Raw genomic sequence first — 18,379 nt, 5'->3', positions numbered from 1 at the left:
GGCGGCCGCGGCTGAGGCCGCTTTGCCCTCAATAAACATGGCGACCCCATAGTCTCCGTACGCGCCCTCAGCCAAGATGGCGGCCGGGGCCTCAGGGCTGCGGGCACGGCCATGGCGCTGCGCCCTCAACAAAGATGGCGCCAGGCCCGCGCTGGGGGCGGGGCTTCCGGCGGGGGGCGGGGCGTTAGGGGGCGGGCCCGGCCCCTCCCGCGGGGCTCGGCTCGTCCGGGACCTGCCGGGGAAGGGGCAGTCAGTGGGGCGGCTTTAGAGGGGCTCCATGGGGCAGCGCAGCACAGCCGGAGACGGGGGGCATCCCCTTTTGGGCACAGAAAGGGCGAAAAACGGACAAAAAGCGGAGCAGTGGCAGCAGGAGATGGGCAGGACTGAACCCCCCCTCCCCCGCCCAAGGCTTTGGTCCCGGCCGGTGACCCCGAGTCGTCACGGAGGGACAGGGATGTACCAAGTATGATTTTGAGTGGGATATCCATACTTGGAAATAAAATCATTGTTATAATAATTATAGTAACAACGATATAATAGTTAAATATAGTATTTTTAATAATAATTAATACAATAAATTTTGGTCATCCGTGTTTTAACATTCTTTCATCATAATTAAGTTACAATTAACTGTAATTATTAACTTACTATTCTCACAGTCCCGTATAACACCTCATCATAACAACCCATTATAATAGTGACAACTCATTATAATAATAAACCTCATAATAATAACTCATAATAATTACAGTATGAATAATTAAAGTCACAGCCCCGAGGGGGCAAGAGGGGTTCAGCCCCTCCCCTTTCCCTGCCTCAGTTTCCCCAGCATTAAGGCACAAGAAAAGAAGGGGAGGGGAAGGAAAGGTGCAGAGGCGGGACCCTCACCCCCGGGGGTTCCCCCAGGGCCGGGGGGGGTTCCCCCCGAGGTTTTGGGGGGCTCCCGGGGGTTCGGGGGTCCCTCAGCAGCCAAAGAGCACGCGGTGGGCGGCGACGAGCAGCGCCATGAGGAGGCCGTAGAAGAGGGCGAAGAGCAGCCCGGGGGGGGGGGCGCCGGGGGTCTGGGGGCTTCACCTGGGGGGGGAACCCCACGTCAGCTGCGGGAGAGCGCGGGGACCCCCCCCAAATCAAGGTTCCCCCCCAGAACGGTACCTCGGGGAGGCCGGAGCGGCGGCAGGGGAGCGGCTGCGGCGTCCGGCGGGTCCTGGGGGGGCTCTGGGGGGGCAAAGAGGGCACCAGGGAGGGTTTGAGGGGTGCTTCTTGGGGTGACAAAGGTGTCGGGGGCTTAGGAAAGGGGTCAGGCGAGAGTTTGGGGTTCAGGGGGGTTCAGGGGCCCTAAAAGGCATTTTGGGGTTTTGGGGGGGTCCTGGGGAGGAGAGAAGGGTCTCGGAGGAGTTCTGAAGAGGATTTTGTGCAGAATGAGGGGCGGTGGGAGATTTTGGGAGGGTCAGGGGGCTGTGTCAGGGGTTCAGAGGGATGTTTTGGGGTTCTGGTGGGTGCGGGGAGGTTTCAGGGAGGTGTTTTGGGGTGCAGGGGGGTGTTTTGGGGGTCTCACTCACAGCCCAGGGGCGCAGGCGGGCGGCCACACGGCCCAGCAGCTCCGAGTCCCCCAACTCCTCCGGGAGCTGCAGCTGCAGCAGCGCCTCCAGGCTCTGTGAGGGTGGGGGGCACAGCAGGGACCCCCCAAAAACGTGTGAGGGGGGAGCAGACCCCAACACCCCCCAAACAAACGGGGAAGGGAGGGGGGGGGTCGTTACCTGTCGCATCTCAGCGATCAGTTCCCGCTGCTGGTCGGGGTCTGGGGGGGCTGAGGGGAGAAATGGGGGGCTCAGGGCCTGGAGGGCACCGGGGCAGGGGACACACGGGGGGCCGTGTCCTACCTGGCTTGGTGGCACTGCGGGAGGAGGAGCAGGAGGGGCTGAGGCAGGCGCTGGGCTTGGGGAGGGGGCCGGGGGCTCCATCGGGGTCCTGGGGGAGGCAGGGGTACAATTAATTCTCCTGTTAATTAGGGCTGAGCCTGGGGGAAGGGGTAGTTAAGGCCCGTGTTAATTAGGGCTGAGCCTAATGGGGTCACCCAGGTCCTCACCGGTGTCGGTGTCACCTGCAGAGGTCTCTGGGGGTGGGTCCTGTGGGGGGTGAGAGCAGCCAGTGCCTGTCCCTTGTCCCCGTTCCTGATCCCATTCCCAGCACCCCAAACCCTGTCCCAGTCTGCCCCCAGCCCCGATTCCCAACCCCAAAGCCCCAGTACCTGTCCCGACTCCTCTCCCTCTCTCTCTCCATCCACACCTCCAGGTTTTTGGGGCGTCGCCGGGAGATGGGGACCCCCCTGCAGGGAGAGAGGGGGATCAGAACCCCCCCAATCCCTCCCTGAGCCCCCAGACCTCCCCAAGGCCCTCACCTGATAGCCTCAGGGGTGTCACCTCTCGGGGTCTGGCTCTGCTGCTCCTGGGGGATAAAGGGGGGCCAGGATTTGGGGAGAGAACCCCAAAACTTGAGGGGGGTCAGAGAGGGTTTGGGGGGTGACATCACCTCAGGTGAGGGCTCCTCCTCCAGCTGCTCCGGGTCACTGTCACCAGCTGTAGGGACAAGGGGCAGGGGGGGTGACAGGGGATCCTCAGAAGGTGACAGGAGGTCCCGGGGGTGTTTTGGGGGTCCCACTCCCCTCACCTGCCCCACTGCGTGTCTCCCTGTGCTGCCGGGACGGCTCCGAGGACTCGTCCGTGGACTGAAACGGTGCCAAAGGGGGTGCACGGTTTGGGGGGGCAGGTTGGGGGACACCCCAGACCCCCCTGTGCCCCCCAAAATGCCCCCAAAATCCCACCTCGTTCCCCGACCAGCGCTTGCTGCCGCTGTCCACGCTGTGGAAGCCGGAGTCCAGCCCCCCTCGCTGCCGGAGGGGACACGGCTCGTCCGGGGGGCTGCGGGGGCAGACGGCGCTGAGAGACCCCCAAAACCCCCGGCAGGGCAGTGGGGACCCCCCTCTCTGAGCCCCCCTTTACCATGCCGGGGGAGGATGGGCAGCAGCCTCGGCTTCCAGGTACTTGAAGATGTGGACTTTGCCCTTCAGGCAGATCTGGGGGAGGTACAAAGGGGTCAGGTGGAGATTTTGGGGGGGTCGAGGGGATCCCCCGGGCTCCCCCTCACCTGGGCGGGGGGGAACTGGAGGGGATTGTTGTCTGCCAGCAGGATTTGGAGGTGCCGGAGCCGCCGGAAGCAGCGCGGAATCGCGACCACTCGGTTGCAGGAGAAATCCAGCCGGACCAGGGGCAACTCCGAGAGCTCTGGCGGGGGGAACACGGACACACGGGATCGACGGGGACCCTCCCAAAGCGGCGGGACCTCCCCAAGTCCCTCACCCACCCTCGGGCAGCGCCGTCAGCTGGTTCCGCCGCACGTTGAGGTCCCGCAGCGCCCGCAGCTGCCCCAGCCCCGGCGGCAGCGCCCGCAGCCGGTTACAGCCGACGTCCTGCGGGGCAAAACGGGGCTCAGCGGGGCCGCAGCCCGACCCGGGGCTCCCGCCCGGCCCCCGGCGCTCACCAGCTGCCGCAGCGTTCGCAGGGAGCCCAGGTTCGGGGGCAGCTGGGCCAGGCGGTTGTTGCTGGCGTTGAGGACGCGCAGGGGCAGCAGGCAGAGGCAGGCGGGCAGAGAGCTCAGCTGGTTGCGGCTGCGGCGGGACACAGCGGGGTCACGGGGCGCTGCTGGAAGCCCCGCTCCCGTCCCCGAACGGCCCTCTCGGGGCTGGGCCGTACCTGAGGTCCAGGTGCGCCAGGGCCTGCAGGTTGGCGATGGCCGGCGGGACGCTGCGCAGGCAGTTGTGGTACAGGCTGAGCCCCTCCAGCGAGACCAGGCGGCAAGCGGCCTCCGGAACCTCCCCGAAACGGTTCCGGGACAGGTCTGGAGGGACGAGCGGGACACCACGGGACATGCGGGACAGGGACGGGGACCCACGGGCACGGGACATCCTCGGGAGGGGACTGACAGGGGCAAGAGATCTCCAGGGACAGGGAATGACAGCGACAAGGGACCACACCCCAGGGATAAGGACGCAGATCGCCGGGACAGGGGTGCTGACGGATCCCAACCGCCCCGTCCGTGGACCCAGAGCCGCCCAGCTGCCACGGGGACAACCGAAGCCGCCGGACCGCCTGGACCAGGCGCTCCGGCTCGTCCCGTCCCTCGTCACCCGCCTCCGGCACCTCCCGCGGGCCTCGGGCTCCGGGAGGCGCCGAGGGAGGCGGGGCACCCACAGCTTCCCCTGGGCGCGGGGAAACACCCCGAGTGAGCCCGGGCTGTGGGGAAGGGTCGGGGGTCCTGCCCCGGGGCCGCGGCCTCACCGGCCTGTGTGGTGTCGCTGAGGTCCCAGCGCCGCGCCGCCGCTGCCGGGAAGGCGCGTAGCCGCCGGCCGGCCAGGCTGAGGGTGCCGGAGGCTTCTGCTTCTTCCAGGGCGCGCTCAGTGCCGGCTCCTCCGGGCAGGCGGCCCAGCGGCGGCGGCAGCTCAGCCGTGACAGCCCCCGCCGCCCCCGCCGCCATGGCGAGCCCGGAGCTCCGCTCGCCGCGGCCGCCGCTGCCCGACTGAGCCCCGGACGCTTCCGGACGCGGCCGCGCAGGCGGGGCCTGAGCGGCAGCCAATCAGAGCAAGGGGCGCGCGGGGAGGCGGCGAATCGGACGGGGTGAGTGGGGGGCACGGCGCGGAGGAGTGCGGAACTTTGCCCTTTGATTGATGGGGCAATTGGCCAATCGTCATCAGCCGGTCAGGGGGTGCGCTGCCCAACTGCAGCCAATCACGACCAAAGCACAATCTTCACCAATCGCGAGCGAGAAGGTGGGGCTCGTTCCCTGGCAACGGCCTCGACAATTTTGGCGGCATCGGCCAATTGAAATCGACGGGGCGGGAGCAGCACCCGAGATTGACGCGTAACCAACCAATCGTGATTGACACAAAGGCGGGACTATAGGAGCCCGGCAAGTAAACGGGGGCGTGGCAGCTCCACCAATCAGGAGTCACGTCAATGATTGACAGCCCGGGAATGAGAAAGAGAGCCAATCAGAGCTAAGCTACGCCCCCTGCCTTGTAGGAAGCCGCGCCCCCAAACGGGCCCCGCCGCTGTTCTGTCCCCGCCCCCTTTTTAACCCCTCCCCTCGCCCCTCTTAAAGAAGCCGCACCATTTAAAGGGGAGGTCTCGGGGGGTCCCATTTTTCGGGGGCCGGATCTGTGCCCCCCCCCCCCGAGTGCGGAGCAAGGGCGGGGTCCCCCCAGCACCTCCGCTCACACCTTCCATCTCTGCACCCTTTATTTGCGTATGTGCGGGGGGCGTCCCCCCAAGGCGGGGCCGTCCGGGGGAGCTCTGGGGGGGTCTCAGGGGGTCCCCCGGCACGGGCGTTTGCTGAGATTCCCCAAAATCTGCTGCTGCTGCGGGCGGTAGGGCACGACGAAGGCGTCGGGGGGCAGCAGCGCTCCCCCGTCCGCCCCCAGCCGCCCCATCAGGACGTAGCTGGAGCCTGGAAGAGATTTGGGGTGGGGGTGTCAGGACCTGGGGGGGGGCGCAGAGACCCCTCCAGGCACCCCCATGGGCACACCCACCTTTCTTGAGCGCGGGGCAGAGGCGGCAGGGCAGCTGCAGCCGCAGCGTGGCCCCTTTGGCGGGCTGGGGGACCCCCAGGCCCCCCGACTTGTAGAGGCTGAGGACGGAGACCACGGCCCAGCCCGGCTCCTGCGGCGGGCCCCGAGACACCGATTTCACCGTCCCGGTCAGCACTGGAGGCGCAGGGATGGGGGGGTCAGGCTCCCCAAAACCTCGGACACCGTGGTTGGGGGTTCGGGGGGGACCGACCTCCCCTTCCCCTCCCCTCCCCCCTTTTGGGGCCACCCCAGTCACAGTTTCCCCCCATCCTCCACCGCCCGTGCCCCATTTCGGGGTCTCCCCCCTCGGGTTTTTTTGGGGAGGGGGTTTCTCACCGAAGTCGCTGCTGCAGAAGTTGCTCTGCAGGGTCCCGGCGCGGCGGCAGCGCTGCGGGCAGGGGGGCTCCGGCCCGGGGGCGGCCGTGGGGGGCACCGCTTTGGGGCTGGGGGGCGGTTTCCCCTTCCCGCCCCCCCGGGGCTTTGCCGGGGGGGTCTCGGCGGCGCTGCCCCGGTCCCGTAGGGTGTAAGTGGCCGAGAAGCCGTCGGCGGTGACGCTCAGGTCCGACACGAACTGCACCAGCAGCTCCGGGGAGCTGGAGACGATGGGGCTGGGGGCACACGGGGGTCACGGGGGGCTTTCCTGGGGGACACCGAGGGGCTCGGGGGGGTCCAGGGAGGGGTTGGGGGGTCAGCAGGAGGCTCGCAGGGGGGATCCGGATGGTTTGGAGGGAACGGGGAGAATCCGCAGGGGTCGGGAGGGGTTTCGGGGAGTCCCAGGTAGGTTTCGGGGGGGTGGTCGCGGGGGTCTCAGGTTGCTGTCAGGGGGGATTAAGGGTGGTTTTGGGATTTAAGAGGGAAGGGGGTGGGCTGGGGAGGGATCGGGACAGTTCTGGGGGGCTCAGACGGGGTTGGGGGTGTGTGGGGGGGCTCACCCGGGGGTCTCCTCCCCGCAGAAGCGCCCGAGGCGCCGCGCGTCGTCCCGCGCCCCCCCCTCGAAGACGGCCACGTAATCGTAGCGACAGTGGGGGTCGGGCTCCACGTCGAACTTCCCGAACCGCAGCTCCACCACCTGCAGCCCCCCCCGCCCCAAATCCGGGCTCAAACCCCCGGCCCCAGAGCCCTCTGCAGCCCCCCGAAACCCCCGGGCTCCTTCAGACCCCTCCCCAAATTCTCCGGAGCCATCCCGGGCTCTCCTCAACCACCCCCCAAAATCCCCTTGTGACCCCCCCCAAAGGAATTTCTGACCCCCCACCCAAATACCTCCTGTGTCCCCCAAACCCGCCCTGTCCCCCCCCAGCCCCCCAATCCCCCAAATCCCTTCCGACTCCCCCAAATCCTTCTGACACCTCCGAACGACCCCGGTGCCGCCCCAAACCCCCCCAAATCCCCCCAGGACCCCCCAAACCTTGTCGGGGGGGGCCACGATGTGCCAGGAGCAGCTGATCCCGGGGGGATAATTCTCCTCGGGCCAGTTCGGGGTGTTGAGGCTCCCCTGGGCCTTCTCCAGCCGCCCACCACAAAACTGATGCTCTGGGGGCGGGTTGGGCAGGGCGGGGTCACATTTTTGGGGGGCACAAACGCGTTCGGACACAGCCCCCCCCCCCCCCCCATTTCCCACACCGCCGGCATCTCCTCTGTCCCTGAGACCCCCCAAAACTGGGGGAGAGATTTGGGGGGGGCTCCTCCAAAACCACCCTGCGACTGGGAGAGGAGATGGAATTTGGGGAGCAAGACCCCCCCCCGGGAATGTTTTTTTGTATTTTTTTTTGGGGGGGGGGGGTCGTACTCACCGTCAAAATAGTGCCAGGACTCCCCGAAAAAATGGGGTTTATTAAAGACCCCCGAACGCCGCCGTCCCTGGGGGGCCCCTGCAAAAGGGTTGGGCTGGATTGGGGGGGGACCTGCGGGGGGCTTTGGGGGTCTCCATGGGGGGTTTTGGGGTGTCTGTGGGGATTTGGGGGGGCTCCATGGTGGATTGGGGGGGTGGGATGTTCTATGTGGCTTTGGGGGGTCTCCGTATGGATTTGGGGGTGTCCATGGGGGTCTTGGGGGGGGTTTGAGGGGCTCCTGCTCTCCGCTGGCAGTGCTCCCTGTCCTCCTTTCCAACTCAGCTTTTCCCTCCATTTTGTGCCATAGTTTTTCCTTCACTTTTTCCTGACACTTTGCCCCATTTTTCCCTCTGGCTTTTCCATCAAACTTTTCCTTTCTTTTCAGTCATTTTCCCCTCCATTTTAAAAAATTTTTATTTTGATTTTTTTGCCCTCATTTTTTTATTTTCCTCTTATTTTTCTCCATATCCCTTCACACTTTCCCCTCCTTTTCTCCTCAGCTTTCCCCTCCTTTATTCCCTTGCACTTTCCCTCCTTTCCCTGTTTACTCCTTACACTTTCCCCCCATTTTCTGTCCCCCATTTCCATTTCTCCCTCACACTTTTCTTTCATTTCCCTCTTTTTTATTTTATTTTATTTTATTTTATTTTCTCACATTTACCCATTTCCCCATCAGGGTTTCTCCCCTCTGGTTTCAGTTTCACACCTTTCCCTCCTTTTCCATTCACACTTTCTTCTCATTCCCAGCGCTTTCTCCTCACGCTTTTCCCAACTTCTCAGCTTTTCTCTCTTTCCCCATCTCACCCCAAGACCCCCAGGACCCCCTGGAACGGGGTTTCGGCCTCTCAGCCCACGCGGTTTTGGAGCTCTCCTGGGAGTTTTGGGGGGGTCTATGTGGGATGTTGGGGTCTCCACAAGACTTTGGAGATGTCTCTATAGGATTTTGGAGTTCTCCACGTCACCAGGGATGTCTTTGGGTGGTTTTGGGGGTGTCCCCGTGGGATTGTCCCTGCTCCCCGCCGGCGGTGCTCCCTCCCCGTTGTTCTATTTTATTTTATTTTATTGGGGGGGTCTCCCCGCCAGCCCCTCTGGCACCCACCGTTGGTTGGGGGGCTGCCGGCGCTGAACCAGGCCAGGAAGCCCCTCCCGGCCGTGCCGCCGTCGCTCTCCATGTGCAGCCGGAGCCGGTTTTGGGGCGCCCGCAGAGCCCCAGGACGGAAAGTGCCGCAGAAGCGCCCCAAAAGCGGCGCCCCGGGGCCGTGGCCCCCGAACACCGAGAGGGCGTCGAAGCGGCACAGGGGGTCCGGCTCCAGGTCGAAGATGCGAAAGGACAGGGTGGCCACCTGGCCCTCGGGGACCTGGGGGACATCGCGGGGTCACCCTCGGGCAGCTGGGGGGGGGGGTGACGGGGACTTTGGGGACTTTGGGGTGACACCTCCCGGTCTTCATGGACCTAGGGGGCCGTGGGGACAGCGAAGGGCCGGGGTGGGCATCAGGGGACAGCAGGAACACCGGGGACATCGGCACATTACCGCGTGGCCCTTGGGTTTCTGAGGGGGGCGGCACGAAGTCACATCAGGGGGACACAGAGCAGTGTCACCACCTGTCCCTCAGCCCCCTGCGGGACACGGGAACACCTGGGGACACAGGGAGGGGAAGAGCTGGGACAGCCAAGGGGGAAGCCCGCATTGTGGGGAGGGTTGGGGTGTCCCTGGATGGATCGGGGTGAGCAGGGTGCGGTTGGGGGGCAGGTGACGGGGGTCCCGGGGGGTCCGTACCGTGATGGTCCAGGTGCAGTTGCTGCCGGGGGGGTAGTGCCGCGGGAAGCCCTCGCTGGCGATGAACCCCGACTCCCCGCGATGGTCCCCCCCCGCACGGGAACACCGGGAACACCGGCCTGGGGGGACACGGGGGGCTCAGAACGGGGGGAAACCGGAGCTCGGGGGATCCCAGATCCTCGGAGAGGGGTCCCGGGCTGTGCGGGGTCCCGGTTCCGGGGAGTCTTGGGCCGATCCCGGGTGTCTGAGGGGGCTCCCAGCTCGTGGCTGGGGTTCTGGACCCAGGAGCAAAAACGTCCCGGTGCCCGGGGGGTGTCCGGGACCGCGCGGGGCTCCGGGACGAGGGTGTCCCGTCCCGGGAATGTCCCGCCTCGGGCCAAGCCCTGTCCGCGGGGGAGTCCCGGGGTGCCACGTTCTGGGGGAGGTCCCGTCCCGGGGCCGCCGTGTCCTGCCCTGTCCTGTCCCGGGGGGGCCCGTCCGGTACCGGGGGTGCCGTTACCTGCTGGCGTTGGGTCGGGCGCTGGGCGGGGGGCTCGGGGCCGGCTCCTGCCCCGCGGCCGGGACCGGGATAAGAGCCCCCAGCGCCCCGAGCAGCAGCAGCGGCAGCGGCGGCGGCCCGAGGCGGCTCATGGCGGCCGGGCCGGGGCGAACGGGGCCGGAACGGGGCGAACGGGGCCGGGAGGGGACCGGGGGTACGGGCAGGGAGGGGGGCGGTCATCAACGGGAAGGGGCGAGGCCACGGAGCGACACGCCCAAAAGGGGCGGGACTCAGGGCGCCACTTCAAATGGCTTGCGTGAGGGGGCGGGGCTTTCTCAAACACCACGCCCAGAATGCATTCATAAATAGTTAGGGGCGGTGCTTCGGAGTGTGGGCGGAGACTCCGCTCGGCTCCGCCCCAAGAGGCGTAACGGAGGCGTGGCCTGGAGCTGCCAGGCTGGAGTGGGCGGGGCCAGCAGAGAGGAGGCACCAGAATGGGGAGGGGGCCACAAAAGAGGCGCTTCTTTTTAATTAGCGGGATCGCCACAATTAATTAGGGACTCCCCCGTAAGAAGCGGGGTCCTCCTGCCCGAGGGCCCCTCCCACAGACACACACACACACGGGGGGGGGCAGTGTGACAGCAGCTGGGCGCCTCCCCGGCGGGGACATCCCCCGATTGTGGGGAGGGGGGCGGAGAGGCCGTGATTGTCCATTCTGGGGGAGGGCGCGCCCCCAAAATCCCACACCCGCTACGGGATGGGGCCCCGCGCCTTCAGGTCGGGAGCGGAGCGCTGGCGGCGGACACGGGGCGGGGGTGGGGACCCCCCGTCCAGGGACCCCCGGCGGGGACGCCCCGAGGGAGGGGGCGGCGGGGGGGGGCTGTTTTCGGCTTGGGGGCAGTCCCCCCCGGCCCCCCAAGCCAGGCGGTGCTGGGGGTTGCTCTTGAAGGGGAAACGCAGCTTGGAGTCCTGGGGGGCCGGGTGGAAGCGCGGGGGCCGGCGAGGGCTCTGGGGGGTCTGCGGGCCGCCCCCCATGAGCCGGGCCTGCTCCTGGCGCAGCCAGCGCAGCCGCCCCCGCCGGAACGCCGGGTCCTGCTCCATGAGCCGGCACAGCCGCGCCGCCGCCGCCGACGGGGGCGAGGGCGGCGGAGACCCTCCGTCCGTGCTGGGCTGGGGGCGCTCCTGGGGGCTTCTTGGGGGGCTTCTTGGGGGGGCGGCTCAGCCTCGTCACCATCGTCCTGAAGGAGGGGAGGAGAGAGGGGTTAGAGGAGTCTGGTGTGGGGGGCTGCGGGGTGACAGGGACAATTTTGGGGCGTCAAGGGGCGGATTTGTGGCATCAGAGCGCTGCGTGGGGCAGCTCGGATCTCCGTTAGGGGGTCGCGGGGTGCTGCGGGGGACCCACGGAAGGGTGGATGGGCACACTCAGGGCCGTGGGCGGGCAGACCCCCACGCCGGGGGTCTTCGGGGGTGCCGCGGGTCAGGGTACGCGAGGCAGACCCTCACCGGCGGCAGCGGGATGACGCGCTCCATCTGCCCCACGCGGTCGCGAAGGGCGCGGATCTGCTCGTCCTTGGCGCTGTTCTGCCGCTTCACCTCCCGCAGGATCCCCGCCAGCCTGTCCAGGTGCAGCCGCAGCCCCTCCACCTCGCTCACCTGCTCGCCGGGACCACCACCGCCGCCGCCGCCGCCCTCGTCCTCCTCGCCGCCGCCCACGGCGTCCCACACGTCCCTGGCCACCGCCCGCCAGCCGTCGCGCTCCGTGGGCTCCCGTTTTCCGTGGCGCCGGCACAGCTCCCGCAGCCGCGCCAGGCTCAGCGCCTCCAGCTCCCGGCGCGCCGGCCGCGGCTCCCGCAGGGCCACCTCCAGGCTCAGCTCCCGCACGGCCTGAGCCTTCAGGTCGGCCATGGTCACCCACGGCGACGGCGACGGCGACGGCGACGGGGACGGCGAGGCCGGGGTGGGGGATCCCCGGCGGCGCTGCGGGATCTGGTAGACGCGCAGCGGCTCCCGGCGCTTCCCCGGGGCCGGCAGCGGGAGCCCGGCGCGGCGCAGCACCGAGCGCACGGCGGGCGCCGGCAGCGCCTGGCGCAGCGACGAGATCAGGCGCCAGCCGGCCTCGTAGCACCGGGGGTCGTCAGCGGCGGGGGGCTGCGGGGGGGACACGGAGAAGGTGGGAGCTGCCCAGCGTGGACACCTGAAAACAGCCCCGAGGGATACCCAGAAAACCCCCGAGACACGTCCACGACACTCACGGGACACTAGAGGGACCCAGGGGACAGCTGTGACACCAGGGGCCACCCAACTACATCCTGTAACGATCAGAGACTATCTACGGGACGCCTGTCGAACACTCAGGGGACACTAGGGGAACCCAGGGTGCTCACAGGGAAGCCCAGAATTCCCAAAGGATGCCTCCCTCACCTGCGGCTGCTCGGACACTTCCTTCTCCAGCTGGGGTTGGTTCTCCAGGTCCTGGAGCCTGGGGTGGGGGACACACAGAGGATGAGCCCCCAGAGCACCCCCGGGGCAGACCCCAAGTGTCCCCGGGGTACATCCCCACCTCTGGAGACGCATGTCGATGCCCTGCTGCTCCAGCAGCTCTCGCTGTGCCAGGTTCCAGTCCGGGGGGGGCCCAGGGGACGCCCCCCGTTCCCGCTCCCGCCGCGCCTGCTCCGGGTGCGTGAAGCGGAACACGTGGTTCTTCCCCAAAATTAGGCGGTGGCCTGGTTTGGGGAGAGTTGGAGGGGTCACAGGGGGATTAAGGGGAGATTTGGGCAGGGTCATAGGGGTTTTGGGGGGATTTAGGTGGGAAGCGGAGGGTTGAGAGTGTCATAATGGATTAGAGAGAAAATTTGGGGGTGACACAGGATTCGTGGGAGGTTGAGGGAGTTTGGGGGGGGGTACGCTGAGATTTTTGGGAGGGTTCAAGCGAGAGCCACAGGGATCTGAGGGGGGATTTTGGGGAGACACACAGAGATCTGGGAGGGCTTTGGGGGTCCCTACCCGACTTGAGCACCACCGGCTCCGTCACCTGCTTCCCGTTGACGTAGGTCTCAGCCCCCTCACACGGCTCCAGGGTCACCACAACTTCAGGAGGAGACAACAAAGGGAAGGCGAGTCACCTCCCCGCTAAACTGAGGCAGGGGAACCCCCAAATCCCACCCCCCACTGCCCCAAACCCCCCAGCCCCACCGGCACGGGGGGAGCGGTACCTGGGGGGACCTTGGTGACCTGCTCCAGTGGCAGCGTTTGGGGGGGGAGAAAGAGGAATTAAGGTGTGCCGGGAGGGGGTTGGGCAAGGGGGGCACCCCAAAATCTGGCGCCCCCCCTGCTGAATTCCGTACCTTCCCCCGAGGGGTCGGGGCGGCTGCGGAAGAGGCAGTGCTGCTCCCGGATGAACGGCCCTGACAGCTTGATGTCCACATCCACCTGGCCCACCCTGGAATGGGGGCAAGTTGAGGGGGGCCCAAGTGGCCTGGGTGGGGGACAGAGGGGGTTCGGGGGTGCCGCAGCCCCCCCACTCACTTGGTCACACCGTCCTTGATGTGGTACAGGAGGCACTCGGACATCAGTGGGTCCTCGTTGAGGTTCACCAAGTGCGGGGTCTTTTGGCAGAAGGGGGGCACAAAAATAAAAGCAGAGTCAGGGTGGGTGGGGTCCCTCACGGTGGGGTCCCCCAGCCCCCTCTGACTCACCTTTTTGGGGGAGAACACGCCGACGGTGCCACCGTCCTCCCGCAGAGCCACCCCCATCTCAGCCAGCAGAGCTTCCCTGGGGGAGCACAGGGAATTGGGGGGCGAGGCAAGACAGTGTAGGGGGGCCCAGAGGGCTTTGAGGGGCTGTGGGAACGTTTTGGGGGGTCGTGGTGGGGGTTTGGGGCCCCCTCACCGCTCCAGCCTCAGGGCCTCTGTCCGTCGCAGTTTCTCCTCCCACGTCTCGTTGAGCTCCGCGATGATTTTCTCCGTCTCCTGTGGGGAGCAAAGATTGTGGGGGGGCCCCCACAGTTTGGGGGAGGGGGTCTCAGACCCCCTGAGGCCCTGTGGATCAGGGGAGGGGCTGGAAGGTGTTTTAGGGTCACCTGCAGTCGCTCCATGGCCTCGGTAGGGCCCAGGGGGGGTTCCAGCCCCGGACCCCCATTGAGGGTGGGGGATGTTGTGGCAGGGGGGGCAGAGACAGTGGTGTCTTGGAGACCTGGGGGAAGATGGGGGCCTGTTTTGGGGGGGTGTGTTGCCTCCTGCACCCCATATCAAACCCTCACTGTCCCCCCAGCAGCACAGCTGTGCCCCCCACACTGTCCCCTAGACCCCTTGTGCCCCCAAAGCCCACCTTAGCTCTGCCCCCAAATCTCTTCTCCCCCTAAAACCCCTCTGCAACCAATACCCCAAATCCATCTCCACTGTAAAATCCCCTAAATCTCACCCCTAGAACCCACAACAGCCCTTTAACTCCATCCTCACAACCCCAAACCCTGCCCAGACCCTCACCCTGGGCACTGAGCAGCTCCCACGGCCTCTCAAAACCCCTAAAGGCCCATCACAGCCCCTCACCCTGGGCACCGACCAGCTCCTGTGGCCTCTCAAAACCCCTAAAGGCCCATCACAGCCCCAAAAACTCCCCACCACAGCCCCTCACCCTGGGCACTGAGCAGCTCCCATGGCCTCTCAAAACCCCTAAAGGCCCATCACAGCCCCGAGAAATCCCCATCACAGCCCCTCACCCTGGGCACCGACCAGCTCCTGTGGCCTCTCAAAACCCCTAAAGGCCCATCACAGCCCCTCACCCTGGGCACTGAGCAGCTCCTGTGGCCTCTCAAAACCCCTAAAGGCCCATCACAGCCCCAAAAACTCCCCACCACAGCCCCTCACCCTGGGCACTGAGCAGCTCCCGCAGCCGTGTCACCTCCTCCCGCAGCTCCCGGATCAGCCGCGCGTTCGGGTCCTCGTTGATCACGGCGTGGCACCGGATCTGCTTCGTGCGGTCGGCGTAGCTGGGGGTCAGGGAGAAAAAGGGCAGGATCAGGGCTGGGGCCGCCCCTCCCCGCACCCCAAAACCCAACGAGAGCCCCCCAGAGCTGCCCTCCTCTCCCTCACCGAAGGGTGCTCAGCGTCTCCTCGTAGTTGCTGTCGGCCGGGCTCAGCGCCGCGATCATGGCTCTGTGCGGGAGTTCCGCCTGTGGGGACACTGTTAGCGGGGCTGGGAACCCCGAAAAACCTCCTCGTGCCCCACCCTGCTCCTCCCCAAACCCACCCAGGTTCTCCTTCAGCAGCCACGTCAGCACCGAGTCCCTGTACGGGATGAAATCTGGCTTCTTCTTCTTGCTGGTCTGTTGGGGAGGGGGAAGAGGGAACAGGAGGGTCCTGAGGGCTCCCCACAAAAGGAGGAGACCCCCGAGGGTGGCTGCAAGTAGAGGGGTGACCCCCAGACTCACCGCCTCGGCCAGGGCAGAGATGACCTTGCCCAGAGTGGTCAGGGACTTGTTGATGTTGGCGCCTTCCTGGGGGCGGGGAGGAAGAGGAGCAAGGCTCAGAAGGGCCCCGGGGGGAGTCACCCCCTCTTTTTTGTGGGGTGCAGGGGGTCACGGCTCACCTTGAGGCGGATGCCCTTGGCCCCCGAGGTGTCGGCGCGTTCACTGCCTGCCAAGTCCACCAGGCTGATGCGGCTCACCTGGGGGGGGCAGGGGGATTTGGGGGGATCTAGGAGGGAATTCCGGGGCGAAATGGGGGTGTGAGGGGATTTGGGGGGGGAATTTGGGGGGGGTTTGGGTGGTGTTGTGGAATTGTGGAGTGATTTGAGGGAGTGGAGAGAATGGCAGGGATGTGGAGGAAATTTGGGTGTGTTTGGGAGGGGGTTTGGAGGAGGTTTAGTGGGGATTTGGGGATATTTTCAGGAGCGTGGGGGAATTCAGCATGGAATTTGGGGTAACTCAGGGAGAATGATGGGTGATGGCCTGGATTTTGGGGTTGTTTTGTGGGTTCTAAGGGTGGATTCGGGCGGTGCTTTTGGAGGTGGGATTTAGTGGAGACTTTAGGGGAGTCTCAGGGATTTTGGGGCACCCTGGCCTTCCTTGCAGTGAGATCACCCAGCAGTATCAGCGGGTGCCGACTGAAGATGACAGCGAATTTTGGGGGGTACTTGGGAGAACGCAGGGGGCGATTTCAGGGGGATTTTGGGGGCGGGACAGATTTCGGGGTGACTCTGGGCTCCCCTGACCTTCTCCGTGGTGAGGTCGCTGAGCGGGTCCCGGCGGCGCTGGCTGAACACGATGGTGAACACGGCGTGCGAGCGGCTGCTCGTTTCGTTCATGTTCGTGGCTGCCACTGTCCTGCGGGGGAGTTTGGGGGGACCCTCGGTGCCTGGGGGGCGTTTGGGGGGCTTTGGGGGGTGCCCCCGTGGCCCTCCGTGCCACACCTGGCCTTGTTGCCGCTGTCCATGAGGTCGGCGATTGTCGGCGAAGGAGGCGACGGCGAGACGGGACAGGTCCTGCACGTAGGGTCCGAGCAGGGGGTGCTCCCGCACCCGCAGCCCCCCTCGGCTCTTGGGGTTCAGCAGGTCCCGCACCCGCTCGCAGTAGATCTCCAGGTAGCTCACCTGGGGGCCCCAACACGGTCAGGAGGGTCCCCAAAAGCCGTGGAGGTCAGGGGGTGAAACCACCAAAATGGTGGGAGGAAAAGATCCAAACCGGGAGCAAGTGAAAGCCAACTTTGGGGGCCACCCCCAGATTGCTGGGGATGTTGGGGGAGGAATCCCTGGAATGGTGAGTGGGGAAGCTACCAAACTGCTGGCTGGGGGCACAGCTGAATCCCCAAAATGTTGGGCTGGGTAGCAGATGAACCCCCAAACTGTTGTGAAGGCTGTGGGGTGAGTCTGCAAGAGCTGAACACCCAAATTGCCGGGGGAGGTCTGCAAGCCGGGGGTGATACCCTGAACCCTCAAACCCACCTCACCTCACAGAGAAGGGGAGCTCAGGAGACACTTCCCCCAACTCCCAATCCCTCTCACCTCCACAGAAAAAGAAAGTCAGGTGACTCTTCCGAGAAACACGGGTGAACAGATCCTCGCAGAGCTGCAGGCGAGCAGCGTTTGAGCTGGGGGCTGTGGGGGGGCTCCAGCCCTTCCCAAGCCCCTCGGGAGCCCCCCCAGGCCCCGGACCTGCGGGATAATCCCGCCCGCTGCCCCCGGCTCCTGCCGCCCCATCATGGTGTAGGACTTGCCGGCGCCGGTCTGGCCGTAGGCCCGGATGCAGACGTTGTAGCCCTCGAAGGCGTGCGCCAGCATCCTCCTCCCCGATATCCTGGTACACCCGGCGCTGCGAGGCGAAGTTGGGGTCCTCCTCCTGCGGGGGAGTGAGGTGAGGGACCCCCGGAGCCCCCCGAGGGTCCCCTGGCACCTGCCCACGGGCACTCACCGAGGTGGTGGACCAGTACGAGTAGTCGAAGGTGAATGTGTTGGTGGGCGTCTTTGGGGAGCTTGGGGTTGGTGATGCCTGCGGTGGGGAGGTGACAACGGGCTTGGGGTGACCCCACCACGTCACCCCCCAACCCCCACAGCACCGTCACCCCCCCCAAAAAAACCTCACCGTTGCTATTTTTAGCCCGGCGGCAGCTGGTCCTCTGGGCCCGAGGCCAGCACGGGACAAGGACGGGGACGGGGTGGGGGGGTTCCCACACCCGCAATCCCCCACCCCTGGGGGGGGTCGTTCCCTCTTGAGACCCTCCTCCCGCGCGCCCCTCACTCCACAGGTGGGTGTTCCTTGCATCTGGATAACGCACTTGGCCTGGCGGCTGCTCTCCCGCGCGCGAAGGGCCGGACTCTGACCGCCACCTTCACCGAGGCGCCAGCCATTGCCCCGGCAGCGTCACCCTGGGGTGACACAGGAACGTCACCCGCCGGGACCCCTGTGCCAGCTGCGGGGGACCCCCGCTCATGCCCCCCCCAGCAATCGCCCCAGCCAGGGCTGCAGGGAGGGAAAGGGGGGGCCGGATCCGTGTCCCACCCTCAATCCCGCCCAAGGAGAGCCCTAAAAATAAACCGGGGCGGTGCCGGGGTGAGGTGGTGATGAAAGAGCCCCCAGCCCGACCGTCCCCACACCTCCAAAGCACAGGTGGCACCTTGGCGGGTCAAAGGTCAGGGCTGGGGGCAAAGGGTGGGAATTGGGGTTAGGGAAGAGGAAGAGGGGGGGTGAGAGGTCGCCTCTGGATCTCCCAGTCCCGGGTGATTCCAGGGCAGTGTAAACAGCACGTGGACACCCCACCCCGCCCGCGGCTGCCACTGACCCCCCCCCCAAAATGCGGGGGTCCCATCTCCGGGCCTGAGCCCCACCCCACCATGGGAAACAAAGGCTGTGACCCCTGTGACCCCGAGAGGCCCAACGCTGGCATCAGCACCCCTAAATACGCCCTCTACACCCCCGAGACACCCCCAAACACAACTACAGCTTTTCTAAACCTGACTCTACAACCCGTATCGCCCCATAAACTCACTCTCTCCAGCCCTCAGATCCCTCAAACCCCCAGTGGGACCCCTGCCCTGACCCTACCTGCCAGGAACCCTGAGATTCCTCAACTTCCCCCAGATGTTCCCCTAACCTGCTTCTTATAACCCTGGTGTTCCTCTAAGCCAAATTCCTACAGCCCCATATAACCTCCCCTAAACCTCCCATATAGGATCCCTAACT

The 18,379-nt window shown here is 66.0% G+C and overlaps 3 protein-coding genes across 7 annotated transcripts; all 3 read right to left on the bottom strand.

Moving 5' to 3' along the window:
• Positions 1 to 21: 21 nt before the first annotated feature.
• LRCH4 (leucine rich repeats and calponin homology domain containing 4) lies at positions 22 to 4,615 on the bottom strand. 5 transcript variants are annotated; one of them, XM_066340504.1, is made up of 17 exons: positions 4,335 to 4,611; positions 3,750 to 3,894; positions 3,538 to 3,664; positions 3,361 to 3,466; positions 3,145 to 3,281; positions 3,000 to 3,073; positions 2,822 to 2,918; positions 2,668 to 2,725; positions 2,530 to 2,576; positions 2,399 to 2,445; positions 2,249 to 2,326; positions 2,087 to 2,126; positions 1,881 to 1,968; positions 1,758 to 1,807; positions 1,560 to 1,652; positions 1,153 to 1,215; positions 22 to 232 (listed from the first exon to the last, which is right to left on the bottom strand). In XM_066340504.1, exons 1-17 carry the CDS (start codon positions 4,528 to 4,530, stop codon positions 185 to 187), a joined length of 1,494 nt encoding a protein of 497 aa, XP_066196601.1. In that variant the 5' UTR covers positions 4,531 to 4,611; the 3' UTR covers positions 22 to 184. The 5 variants fall into 5 exon arrangements, with proteins under 5 accessions (XP_066196601.1, XP_066196598.1, XP_066196600.1 ...); XM_066340501.1 differs by lacking the exon at positions 22 to 232 and adding an exon at positions 535 to 1,074 and having other exon boundaries at positions 4,335 to 4,614; XM_066340503.1 differs by lacking the exon at positions 22 to 232 and adding an exon at positions 535 to 1,074 and having other exon boundaries at positions 3,750 to 3,974; positions 4,335 to 4,459.
• Positions 4,616 to 5,273: 658 nt separating this feature from the next.
• Positions 5,274 to 9,920, bottom strand: PCOLCE (procollagen C-endopeptidase enhancer). Its single transcript, XM_066340506.1, is given in 9 exon segments — positions 5,274 to 5,499; positions 5,582 to 5,755; positions 5,957 to 6,228; positions 6,553 to 6,689; positions 7,026 to 7,150; positions 8,549 to 8,807; positions 9,228 to 9,320; positions 9,322 to 9,346; positions 9,727 to 9,920. Coding segments are annotated over 9 exon segments (1,359 nt in total). The 5' UTR covers positions 9,858 to 9,920; the 3' UTR covers positions 5,274 to 5,356.
• A 280-nt stretch (positions 9,921 to 10,200) lies between these two features.
• Positions 10,201 to 17,547, bottom strand: LOC136375139 (kinesin-like protein KIF1C). The gene is given in 24 exon segments (XM_066340494.1): positions 10,201 to 10,895; positions 10,898 to 10,943; positions 11,209 to 11,853; positions 12,127 to 12,184; positions 12,266 to 12,428; positions 12,709 to 12,792; positions 13,050 to 13,144; positions 13,231 to 13,310; positions 13,401 to 13,476; positions 13,594 to 13,673; positions 13,784 to 13,896; positions 14,571 to 14,692; positions 14,796 to 14,858; positions 14,937 to 15,028; positions 15,134 to 15,199; positions 15,292 to 15,369; positions 15,916 to 16,027; positions 16,114 to 16,148; positions 16,150 to 16,293; positions 16,705 to 16,723; positions 16,725 to 16,768; positions 16,855 to 17,038; positions 17,130 to 17,188; positions 17,521 to 17,547. Coding segments are annotated over 24 exon segments (2,925 nt in total). The 3' UTR covers positions 10,201 to 10,455.
• Between the last annotated feature and the right edge of the window lie 832 nt (positions 17,548 to 18,379).

Source organism: Sylvia atricapilla, unplaced genomic scaffold (genome assembly GCF_009819655.1).
Source record: "Sylvia atricapilla isolate bSylAtr1 unplaced genomic scaffold, bSylAtr1.pri scaffold_95_arrow_ctg1, whole genome shotgun sequence".
Taxonomy (NCBI): Eukaryota; Metazoa; Chordata; class Aves; order Passeriformes; family Sylviidae; genus Sylvia; species Sylvia atricapilla.
This window is presented reverse-complemented; position numbering and strand designations above follow the sequence as displayed.

Coding starts and splice junctions, on each gene's coding strand:
- LRCH4 (XM_066340501.1), bottom strand. CDS start 4,530: ATGGCGGCGGGGGCGGCGGGGGCTGTCACGGCTGAGCTGCCGCCGCCG. Junction 3,895..4,334: donor CAGCGACACCACACAGGCCG/GTGAGGCCGCGG, acceptor TCGTCCCTCCAG/ACCTGTCCCGGAACCGTTTC. Junction 3,665..3,749: donor CTGGCGCACCTGGACCTCAG/GTACGGCCCAGC, acceptor GTCCCGCCGCAG/CCGCAACCAGCTGAGCTCTC.